This window comes from Mus caroli, unplaced genomic scaffold (genome assembly GCF_978045245.1).
Source record: "Mus caroli unplaced genomic scaffold, Mus_caroli_1 scaffold_8, whole genome shotgun sequence".
In the NCBI taxonomy this organism is placed as follows: domain Eukaryota; kingdom Metazoa; phylum Chordata; class Mammalia; order Rodentia; family Muridae; genus Mus; species Mus caroli.
Window position 1 is genome coordinate 142,005,677 of NW_028227263.1, and position 11,312 is coordinate 142,016,988.

Consider the following 11,312-nt stretch of genomic DNA (forward strand, 5'->3'; position numbering starts at 1 on the left):
GCTCAAGGAGAATGAAGGAAAGGGAGGGGAGAGGTAGGGAGGGGAGGCAGGGAGGCATCTGGAAAAAAAGCAGCCTGACAGTCCAGCTGTTTGCAACCTCATAGCACATCCTCCGGTTACATGGCAGAAGGGGGAGGGGTAAAAAGAAAAGGGGAGAAGGAAGAAAAGTAACTTAAATAAACACACACACAGAGAAAAGAGAAGGAAACATGACGTGAGTTGGTGATCCATGAAGGCAGAGGGGAGGAAAGAAGGGAGGGTAACCATTTTACCTGTGTTGAACCAGGGAGTGGGAAGGGAAGAGGAAGGAGGGAAAGAAAAAAAAAAAATCAGAAGAAACATTGGGGCAGAGGGAGGAAGGGACACGGAGACAACTTAATACAACTTGAGTAAGACGAGGCAGCCCGGCCGGCATGGTCCCGCGAAGGCCTTGGAGTCCTCAGTGGTGTGGCGCTGGTCTGGTTGTGTCGGTGGTGCTGGCTGGAGTTTCTGGGGTGAGGAGCTGAAGGTGGGGCATAGTCTTTAAGTGGCTTCCCTCACCCCAAACACTGAGGCCCCAATGGCTGGGCAGCAAGAGTCTATGAAGAGGCAGACGAGGCAATGGGTGTGGCTGGCTGGTGCCCCACTGCAGGCGGGTGCGGGCTGGACAGCCTGTCTTCTTTCTGCTGGCCCCCCAGCATGGGATGGGCCAACACGCAGAATCAGGTGCTGGACTACGAGCTCGAGAGAGAGAGAGAAAAAACACTGAGACAGCATTAGTGGAGGTGAGAGGTGGACACAGAGCCTGTCGCCCCCACCCCACCCTGCTCCACTATATACTCCCAATTATCCCCTCTGAGACAAAAAATAAAAATGTAGAAAAATCTCTGTACAGGTCCCCGGTGGGAAACGGGGGCAGGGATGCTGGCTCTTCCTGGAGCCTACTCCCCACAAATTTTTACAACCCATGTCCATGGCTCAAAAAATTTGAAAAGGCGGCGCTGGGCCACAGCCCTGCTCCCGCCCGTGCTCGATGGGTGCTTAGAAGGCTGGCAGCTGCGCCAGGCTGAGGCGGCAGTCCACGCTGGAGTTGTCCGGGCCCGTGTAGGACAGGCCCAAGGGCTCTAGGAAGGCCCGGCAGGCGGCCTCGCCCTCGAAGGCCAACTCGGCCTGCAGGTAGGAGACGGGCAGCGCAGGGCGGAAGCTATGGAGACAAGAGGAGAAAATGATGAGGCAAACAGACAAGGGAGGGCCCAAGAGCAGGGAGCAGTGCTCCCCATCTGGGCTTGTATTTTCCTCAGCAAGGAACCTGCTGGCTTCTGCAGCCCCTCCCGACCTCCCCATTTTCAGGAGCTTGGGGGGGCAAGGGATGGGGTTGGTAGCCCCAGTGCCCAGCTGTGCCCCCCCTCGCCCACACTTACCTGTTCAGGAAGGAGGGGGCAGGAGGGAAAGGGCCCAGCTTGGCTCCTCTGCTGACTGAGGAGCTGGAGCCAGACAGAGGAAGTGGTACATGGGCTCAGAGGGTAGGACGACGGCGCCCCTCCCCCGGATGTTTACACAGAGTGTTACACTCAGCAGTGTCTCTGGTTGTTACTCAGATGCCCTGACAGTGTACATGGGCCGCTAATGCTCAGGACCCTCTCCTGAAGACCACTTTAACCACTTAGAAAGCCTCACCAAGTATCTGGAACCCACACATCCTATGGCCCTGGGACAGGACAGCCTGCCTCTGATATCTGAGGGATCTGTCTGCTGTGCTCAGTTCACAGGAAAGGTGATGTTAGAGTGAGGCCAGCACAGGCCAGAGCTTGAAAGCTGCCCGTGTGGCTTTCTGGATTACAAAAGGCTGAGTAGCCTCATGTCCATCCATTTTACCTAGTCAAATCTGGAGTCACAGCCCCACCTCCCTTGAGTTGGACTGACTTAGAAAATTCTCAAACAAGTTTCTTGACCCATAAGTTGCAAATCCCACTATAATAGAACCACTAATGACAAACCACGGCTGTGCAGCCTGACATTCAAGGCTCCTCGAGACTATTGACAGAGCTCTTGACCACCATTTTTAACCTTGGCACACACTGCTGTGGGGCCTTTTGCTGCACAGCATTCCTGGTCTCTACCACTACCACTAGATGGCAGCAGCATCCACAAGCAAAATCTGGGGCCGCGGTTGTGGTGGTGTTGGGAATCTTCCTCATATGGGCAAGCCTCAAGCAGTCTGATGCCCAATTGGTACCACAGGTTCCCAATCCAAAACTTCTGATAGTCAAAAATGGAACGGGCACAAGGTCTCATCTCAAGAGACTGCAAGCAATATGAATCAAGTCACCCTTTCTAGTATGTCAGGAAGAAGAGCAGCACGTAGCTGCAAGCAAAGGCCCTGAAAAGGGGGGAGATAAGCCAGGTTCCAAACTGATGTGAACAGAAAAGGAGTGCAGGGAGGGAAAGGACATGATACCAGGAATGGTGAGGTCAGAACCGTGGGAGGAAACCTGCAACTGCAGGTGGCCGATGAGGAAAGCAATGAGGGCTAGGGGTATGAATGGGGACTGGGAGGGGACTCCAGCAGAGGAGCTGAAGGCTGACCAGGATGTGGAGGGGACGTGGCAGAGCCACGGCACAGAAGGCAGCAGAGTGCAGTGCCACATACGTTTTGATCATGGCCTTGAGGGCGGCCTTGCGCTCCCGGTCTGCAAACTTGTCCACAAGGTAGCCAGACATGCAAGGTGCATGGCAATAGAGCCTGAAGAAGCGGTGGTAGTTGCCCAGGGCCCAGGCTGCCCTCAGTGCCAATGCGTGGGCCACGCAGGGGTCTGCCTTCATCTCCCTTGTGAGGTATGCCAGCTCCGTAGTGATGTCTGCACAGGAGATAACTGGAGGTCAGGTGGCAGGGTACCACCTTGGGCATGGCCCCTCCATCTTGGGGATGGGCCTCTCACCTCCAGAGTTCTTGGTGAAGATGTAGTAGAGGATTCGGTATGCAGTAAATTCACCCACATTGCCTGCTAAGTTTTCCGCGTATAGTGACTTAAGCTGTGTTTGGCACTGGTTGAATTCTTCATGGTCACCCTGAGGGTAAGACATGGAGGGAGGGTGTGAGGCACAGGCAAGTACAAGTGATTTCAAGGAAGCAGTGGGAGGGGACTACCAAGCTTCCTACCTTCTCCAAGGCAATGCGGGCATGGGTCTCATACACCTCCACAGTGAACTCCGTCCGGATGCCTTGCACCTGGGCAGTAGAAAAGAGCAGAGTCAGGGAGAACAGAGCAGGAAGAGGGCTGACAGCAGAACCCTCTCAGCAGTTGCCTTACTGTCAGGTCCTGCCGAATGGACTTCATCTGCTCACAGGCAAAGGCATAGTCCTGCTTCTCCTTCCAGTGGGACTTGACCATGCACAGAGACTTCTTCAAAACCTGCAGGGAATAGAATCAAAGCTGAGTGGCGCAGCAGCTGACAGGCCAAAGCCACTGTGCCCCCACTCAACCAGAGCAGCACCAAAGCCAGTATCAGTGACTCACCACTATGAACAAACAAAATCAAACCAATACACAGCAGGTGTGAGTGTTCCAAGTCCCTTGCTCTAGGGTCCCACACACAAGTCTCCCTTAACTTTGCTGGTCATAAGGGAGATTGTGGCCTGGCTATGCCCCAGATGTGAAGGGCCTGCGTGCTAGGATTTTCTCATAGCCAGAGCTACCACTTCCTTCACCCAACGTGTTCCATGTGCCCAATCTTATGTTAGCTCCCCGTCCTACTGCCAACACATTCTGGGGGCAGACACACACTGCCTGGGACTTACAGCCACAGGTCGCACAGTTGACGGGTCTGGGGCGCAGGTGAGCCGCAGATAGTGCTTTGTAATGTCAGGACAGGTGCCCACAATCTGCAGCTCCTGCCAGTCAGGGTCAGCTGCACTGCTCTCCAGGTTACTCATCTGTAGCACCAAAGGTTCAAGGCGCAGGCGACGGGAGTGCCCATGTTGGAAGCGGGCTGCCCTCTTTTGCTTCTTAAGCTCACGCTCTGGGTCCTCACACTCCAGTGCTGCCATCTTCTTGCGGCTACGTTTGGTGGGAGCTAGGTCATGTCTGGGGAGAAAGGGTACAAAAGAAAGTCAAGGTCCTCAGCCACTCTGAAGGCCATCGCCCCCACCTGTGAGAGCCAATACCACCCACCATGCCCATGCCTAGGAGGAAATCACACCCAAAGCGCCTCACCTCTTTCCCCGCTGCGCCCTGCCCCGACCACGATCCATGTGGGCCCCTCGACCACCCCGACCCTTGGGGGGTGGGTTCCTGCGGCCTACAGGGTGGCACTCATTCCCTGAGTAGGAGCTGTCAGAGTCTGAATGGGAGTCACTGCACAGGAAAGAGAAGTCAGGCCTGAAGCACAAGGGTCAGGCTCCAAGCAGTTCCCTCCCAGCTCCCTTCGAGCCCAAGCCTGCACACCTTCTCCGAAAGTGTCTCGTAGGAGACCTGGATGAGGAGCGGGAGCGTGAATCCGTGCTGGAGGAAGAGCTGTTGTCCTTCATGAAGACGTTGCGGTTGCCGAACTTGGCGAAGCTGCTACCCCGAGCTCGGCCAGCACCCCCAGCCCCAGGTGTCCCTCGCTGGGATTGGGCACCCCCGCCCCTGGTCACCGAGCCTGCCCCCCTGGAAGGGTGAAGGCTGCTAGGGGCCTCCCACCGCTTCTTCTTGGGGCTCTCAGCCACAGGCTCCCTGGTCAGCCTGAGGATATAGTAGGGCAGGGCATTACTAACCAGCCACCAACCTGCAGCTCTGCAGACCCCACCCCATGGCCCAGGGCCACAAAACCTGAGAAAGCAGAGGCACTTACCCCGGCAACTCAGCCACTGTGGTGCAGGAAAGGGACCAAGCCCAAGATTGTCTGTGTCCAGGGGATGCTCTTAGCCACCAAGCCACCCATACCTCCCTAGCAATCCCTTCCCACTTTCTAAAACCCATCCTTGGTCACTCCTGGTCTCCTGCCCACCCCATGGGGACCTGAAATATAGGTGTCAGCTTTTGGGACCACTTGTCTCTGAACCTGCTAGTTTTGATGTCCATGTCCCCAGCCCATATCTGTTTCACAGTGTCACCCAGACTGACCCAGGCAGAGGCTCTCGGCTCCAGTCAATGGTGTAGGCAGAGCCATCCTGGAGCCGGGCCTGTAGCACCTCCTTGAGCAGTTTCTCTGTCCGGTCCTTGTCCTCTTCTGACTCGCAGGCGGTGAAACACCGTTCCACATATTCCTTCATATCCTGAGGCCAATCATCTGGCTTCCCAGACAGGTTTCCCCGGCCAGAAGGTCCACTGTGGGATGGGGGATAGATGAAGGCACTCAGGGGGGAGGACCCACACCTGTCAGTAGAACTTTCTCTGTGATCTAAGAAGGCAGTCTTGTACCGTACATTTCTACACTCCCTTCACCCCATGAAGCACTCAAGAGTGGTGTCTAAAGAGGGACCCTGGAGCACAGATGGGTATGCAGGGTCAAGGATAACAGTCACCTGTGGTTCTGAGTTTTCTCAGAGTTGGGCTGGGGCCCAAAGCTGCTGTGTTGACCCTCTGAATTGGAGCTGAAGCTCTGGTTGGTGACAGCAAAGGGCCGCTTCTGGATGTTAAATTTTAGACCCCCAGTCCCAGGGGCTGCTGCAGGAGGATAGCAGAGACAGGAGTTAGGCCCTTCCCCAGACATTTAAATAGGCTAACCTCTGGAACAAGTTCCTAACATGAGCATACCTGTTCTAGAACAGTCTTCCCCTAGACTAGGGCACATCACAACACCCGGACAAAGGACTAGCAACCCTGTGTGGTTCACAGCCAAGCTCCAACCCTTTGACTTCCCCACAGATATGCTAACTTACGTTTCATGCGGGTCCATAACTGCTGACCCTTCTTAGGTTTGGCAGGTTCGCTGTAGCTGTGTGGCCCATATGCCTGCCCTGTAGGAGCCCCTGCCTGACTGTGCTGAGTGGTTGGGGCTGTTCCAGGCTGAGGGCCGTTGCTTAGACTATGTGTCCCATGTTGTGAGTTTGAGGGCTGAGGGGGCTGGGCTGCAGGTAGCTGCTGAGGGGAAGCCTGGTAGGCCATACTCTCATCCATGCCAGGGACTGGAGGCTGCAGGAAGAAGCAGAGGATGAAAGAAGCAGGCAGCATCCTGGTGCTGAGTCACATGGTATTCAGTCTTTAGAGTCATCTTCTTTAGCACTCAGTGCTACAACATCTTGTGGGTTGCCATAATGTGTGCTCAGTGACTCCCTGGGGTATGTATTTTCACTAGCAGTTCATTTCACAACTGAGAAGATTAAGCCTCAAGGGACTGAACAACTTTCCACAGCCCAGCTGTCAAGGAGCAGCTACCAGCAATGCCAACACTGGGTCGTCACACTGATGACACATCTACTAAGGTTCCCTCTCTTGAGCACATCAACACACAGGACAACACATCTGCCCAATCCCTATGAGAAGACTGCATCCTCTCGATTCTTAAGAGCCACCAAGGTGTGGTAGTCATATGACTCAAGAGGTCCACAGAAGAGGCAAAGCATGGATTCAAACCTAGGTCAATGTACTTCCCATGTTCTGGGCTCTTCCACTCCTCTAGGCTGTGCCAGATGCAAAGGCAGCACGTTGGGTAGGTACAGGTGTGTATGCACCATCTGCTGTGGATGTGTGTGTGTGTGGGGGGGGGGGGGGGACTTCCTCCTGAATGCAGGCTGAGTGCACATGCTGGAGGAAAAGGGAGAAGACAGACCCAAACTACCAACTATCCCCACTATCTTCCCAGTACTATAGCCCCCTGGCCTTGCCCAGCCACAAGCCCATCCATCCTACTTTTAAAAGCTAAGCTTTTAAATTAGGAGCTGCTTGGCAAGAAAGAACAAAGAGGAAGGGAGGGGGCAGCTTTGAAATCATGCAGACTAATGGTTCTAAGTCCTCTCCAGCTGACCAGGAGCAGCGAGGCACAGCATTACCTGGTTCAGAGTCCCTTGGTGCTGGGGAGCCGATGGCTGCTGGGCTGTAGCTGAGCCGTAGGAGCTGGCCATCCCATACTGGGAGGGGGAGCCATAGCTCTGGTACATGCTCTGCCAAGGCACAGGGGGCCAGAGTTAGTGGAGGCTGCTCACCATGCCTCTGGCCTCCCTTGGAACTGTGTACAACTCCAGAGGCTTTGGACCCCAGGCCCTTTTTTCCACCACACAATGAAGTAATCATGTATTCTCATAAATGAATGAATGAATGAAAAATAACCACAAACAAAATTCTCTTCGTTCCACTTTGATCATACCCAGAGTTCTTGTTAATAGGTAGTGAGAAATACTAAGTGCCAACACTTTTAAATGCTATGATAAAACGACAGGGGCAACAGCTCACCCCTTTAATCACAGGACTTGGGCATGGGGGAGAGGCAGGTGGATTTCTGTGGAATTTTGAGTAAGCCTGATCTATACAGTGAGTTCCAAGCCAACCAGAACTACACAGTGAAACATTGTCTTAAAAATCAACAACAAAACACCTCCCAAACAACAACAAAACAAACAAACAAAAAAAGACAAGCTAGTTGTGGTGGTGTACATTCAGGAAGCTGAGGCAGAAGAGAAGCCTAAAGTCAACTTGGGCTATATAGAGAACCCTGACTCATAATGAAAAGCAAAAACCCAGTTTTTAATAAAGTCTACACATAGCTATGGGGTAAGTGGGTAATGTCCTCCAGTGAGTACCATGAAAGAACACAAGGAAAAGGAAAAGCAGGAGGATGACTTAAAAGGCAATGGGAGGCTCTCTTGAAGGTGCTCTCTGGGCAGCAAGGAACCTTGAAGTGAGCTGCAGAGAGCAAAGCATAGGGGACTAGGACATGCTAATGTCCTGGGGTCTGGAGGCAGTGGAAATGTCACCATCAACAGTAGAAAGGACCAGAATGGATATTCCAGATCTTGTGAGACCTAAGCAGGAATCTGGAGGTTTTGTCAGGGGTTGCTGTCCGTCTTCACCCCAACTAACCATTTGCCCACCCTGACAGAAGGCTCCCACCCTGCAGTCAGGTCCTCACCATGGGGTAGTAGTAGCTATACGGATAGGCATAGTTGTACTGCTGGTACCACTGGTAGTACTGTTGCTGCTGCTGCTGCAAAGCAGAGGCTTCTGCCTGAGAGACGTACTGCAGAAATAGGAGTGTCCATCAGTACCAGCCACAGGAGCCCATGGGCACTACACTACCAAGAGGGTAGGCCTTCACTGCAGAGCAACTGCAGAAGGGTGCAGACTCTGTACAGTAAGACTGGACATCTTAAAAGATGGGGACGATCATCCTTAAGATCACTCAGGCCCAGGTTGACCCAAAGGAGTTAACTTTTCCCCTTCATTACATTTAGTTAACAGGAAAACATGCTTACAGTCCCCCTAAGGCACTCCCTCCTATGGAAGCCAGCATCCTTCCCATCCTTCTCTCGGCAACGGCCCCAGCCCAGCATAGTAGTTCCCAAATCCTCCATGCCATTCTCACTTGTGCACTGGCCACAGGCCCACTGCTGCTGGCTTTGGAACTGCTGGTAGCCCCTGCTTTGCTGATGCTGGCCAGGGCCTGGCGGGCCTTCTCCCATTCTGGGTTCTCGTGCATAGGAGTCTCCATGCCATTTTCTCTGCTGCTCCCAGTCACCATGCTGTACTGAGAAGACCTGCAACAACGAAGCACAGTTATGGTCCCCCCTATACACAGGTAGACAAAGTTGGGGAAAAGTAAACCCAAGGCTTGAATTCTAGAGCTAAACTCCCTACTCACCACAGCCCAAGCTGAAGGTGGCACATAGTATGTGCCAAGCAAACAGAAAGCTAACCAGTATGTACATAATTCCATACATGACCTACGACTTTAGGAGAACTCAGGTTTTTTTTTTTACAAGCCAGTGAATTCTGACATGGCCAACAATGAAAAAAAAATTAAAAAAAAGGGAAGGATCAGAAAGATATTAAGAGGGGGCTGGAGAGGTGGCTCAGTGCTTAAGAACATTTAGCAGTCTTGCAGATATCACTAAGTTCTGTTCCCAGCACCCATGTCAGATGGCTCAGAGCCACCTCTAACTCCAGCTCCTAGGGTTCTGATGCTTCTTCTGACCTTGATGAGCATGGGTGACACACACTCACACCCACACAAGCCCGCCTTCACATACATATAAGGACAGCTCAAAGGGGAAGCTTCCCCTCCATCCTAACCCCCAGAATGAGCATTCTTCCCCCAAGCTGTGCAAGGACCCGTTGTGTCTTGTTCCTCTTGCAATGGGCTGTGTTCCCCTAGCCCTACTAACCAGTCTGCAGCACGCTGATCACCCACATTGGCCGCCATCTGGACCTTGGGGTGTAGGGAGTAGACCTCGGGAGCCAGGCTGCTTTTTCAATGTCTATAAGAAAAGAGATCAATTAGCCCCAAGAGAAGATAGGCTAGAAAGGGAGGGTATCTCATAGAAGGGAACACTGGCAAAGAATGGAAAGGAAACCAAGTGTGGTGGCTCATGACCATAATGCCAGCAATCTTTTGGGAGTTCCAATACCCATCTGGGCTACAAGTTACAGTCCTGTCTCAAAAGCAAACAGCTTAAAGAATCAGAATCATCAGTTCCTAGTGTGGCATGAAGAGACCTGAGCATGAAAGAAAACACCTCCCTTGGAGGCCTCCGAGACTAACCTGTAGGATATGAAAATGAAAGACAAGGAAGCTGAGACTTGCATTACAGTGTGGCTGTGAGGGAGACCTGACTCAAGTGGTGGATGCGGAAACCGCAGTCCTGGACAGGAAATGTAAAGAGAATTCTACTACAGCAAGAGGAAGGCTCTCCAGTGACTACAAACAAGTTTGGCAAGAGGGAAGCCTTTGGGGACACTCTGAGGAGGAAGGAATCGAGACTGGGAGAACACTGGAGAATAGAGCAAAGTTTTCAAAGAAAAAGGTAAACTATGGATATCCCGCTGAGCAGCAGCAGGTGAAGGTGCAGGAGACTCCTCCTATGTGAAGTCACTGGCTGGCAGCACCTACCAGACTCAGATCAATTACAGTCTCCAGACTTGTATGGGATGTTCCTAGAAGTGGGAGTTGGTTTGGGAGCAAACAAGTGGCAATTACTCAAGTAAGGTGTCTGCAGATAAAGCTTTGAGGATGCTGTGGGAGGCCCACAACATTCTTAAACTATTAGGGGTGGGGTGGATAGTACCGTAAGAATTAGGATGGATTGAGCACCGTGAGAACAGGGCTGGAGCAGTCCAAAGAACAGGATTTACAACAAAGAAGCCTATTGGAGAAACCGAAAACCTTATAGGAAGCCTAAGGGCACTGACTGGTCTCAAAGGCCTTTAAAAAACCCAATCCGTTGGGTGGTGTCAAGGGGTCCTAACTAGGGATGCACAAATGAGAGCCTTGGGTTCCTAACTGGTATTAGGAGTAAGGGGTCTGATTTACAGACGAGAACAACACGGACTGTAAGCTCAGAAGCACCTGGCTGTCCCGCAGGCATGGAGTCCACGACGCTAGGTGGAGGTTGAGGCCGCCCTGAACCCAAGAGACCTCCCTTGTCCCCCGAGACCAGCCACCGGCCGGGCCGCGCCTGCGCACCGCGCTGCGAGGGTGGCCTCTCTGGGTTGCCCTAGGCAACAGGAAGGCCAGCGTAACAGCGGGTCAACGGGGCCCGCAAGGGGTGCGTCTAGGGCACTAGGGACCGCAGCGTTCCCAGGGCCAGTAGCAGAGCGGACGCGGACGCGCACGCAGGGGAGCCGCCCCCTCCCCCCCCCCCCAGCGCACACCCGGCGCGCATGCGCAACGGCGCTCCGGCGGCCCCACCCTTCAAAGACGCAGGGCACGGCGTCGGTTGGCCTTACCAAACAGGCCAGGGCTCGCGGAGCGCGGGGCCCGAAGGCATCCCTGTGCTCGCCCGCCAGGCCTCCCACTACTACCCACACTCACTAGGACCGCTCGCTCCCGGGACTCGTTACCGGCGGCCCAAGGCAGCTTCAAGACAACCAAGACAGCGCTCAGTCACCGGCTGGCTCTAGTCTGGGGCTCGAACGTCCTGACCGCGGCGTGATGACGTTACCCGGACGTCTGTCCCCGCCCTGTGTCGCGCACAGCCAATAGACGTCACCGCTCGGCTTGGACAGCCCACCATACGTCTCGCGTACGCAGTCGCGTGTGGGCGTTTGTCAGCAAGCCGGAAGCTGGCCCTAGACGGTGGCCCCGTGGGGACAAGTACCTCTCAGCCTCTCGTGCGCGCTCACAACAGCCTAGTTTTGACACAGCAGTCAATAGTCCCTCAGATGTCACGCATAGGGACAGGAGTTGTGAGGCTGCGC

General features: G+C 53.8%; 1 protein-coding gene across 3 annotated transcripts; it reads right to left on the bottom strand.

Annotated features, from left to right (window-relative positions):
• Positions 1-316: 316 nt before the first annotated feature.
• Leng8 (leukocyte receptor cluster member 8) lies at positions 317-11,279 on the bottom strand. Of its 3 annotated transcripts, XM_021168591.3 has the most exons (17): positions 10,927-11,279; positions 9,281-9,373; positions 8,482-8,653; positions 8,029-8,136; positions 6,953-7,063; positions 5,843-6,095; positions 5,486-5,627; positions 5,085-5,288; positions 4,813-4,863; positions 4,425-4,703; positions 4,194-4,334; positions 3,779-4,064; positions 3,291-3,392; positions 3,140-3,208; positions 2,919-3,048; positions 2,630-2,837; positions 317-1,183 (listed from the first exon to the last, which is right to left on the bottom strand). In XM_021168591.3, the coding sequence occupies exons 2-17, from the start codon at positions 9,316-9,318 to the stop codon at positions 1,021-1,023; spliced, it is 2,457 nt and encodes an 818-aa protein (XP_021024250.1). In that variant the 5' UTR covers positions 9,319-9,373; positions 10,927-11,279; the 3' UTR covers positions 317-1,020. The 3 variants fall into 3 exon arrangements, with proteins under 3 accessions (XP_021024250.1, XP_021024248.1, XP_021024252.1); XM_021168589.3 differs by having other exon boundaries at positions 317-2,837; XM_021168593.3 differs by lacking the exon at positions 4,813-4,863 and having other exon boundaries at positions 10,927-11,278.
• Between the last annotated feature and the right edge of the window lie 33 nt (positions 11,280-11,312).

Bases quoted from the DNA above. Each gene is read 5' to 3' on its own strand.
- Leng8 (XM_021168589.3), bottom strand. From the start codon at position 9,318: ATGGCGGCCAATGTGGGTGATCAGCGTGCTGCAGACTG. The intron at 4,704-4,812 runs GTAAGTGCCTCT...CTATATCCTCAG, and splicing joins ACAGTGGCTGAGTTGCCGGG to GCTGACCAGGGAGCCTGTGG. The intron at 2,838-2,918 runs GTGAGAGGCCCA...TCTCCTGTGCAG, and splicing joins CTTCACCAAGAACTCTGGAG to ACATCACTACGGAGCTGGCA.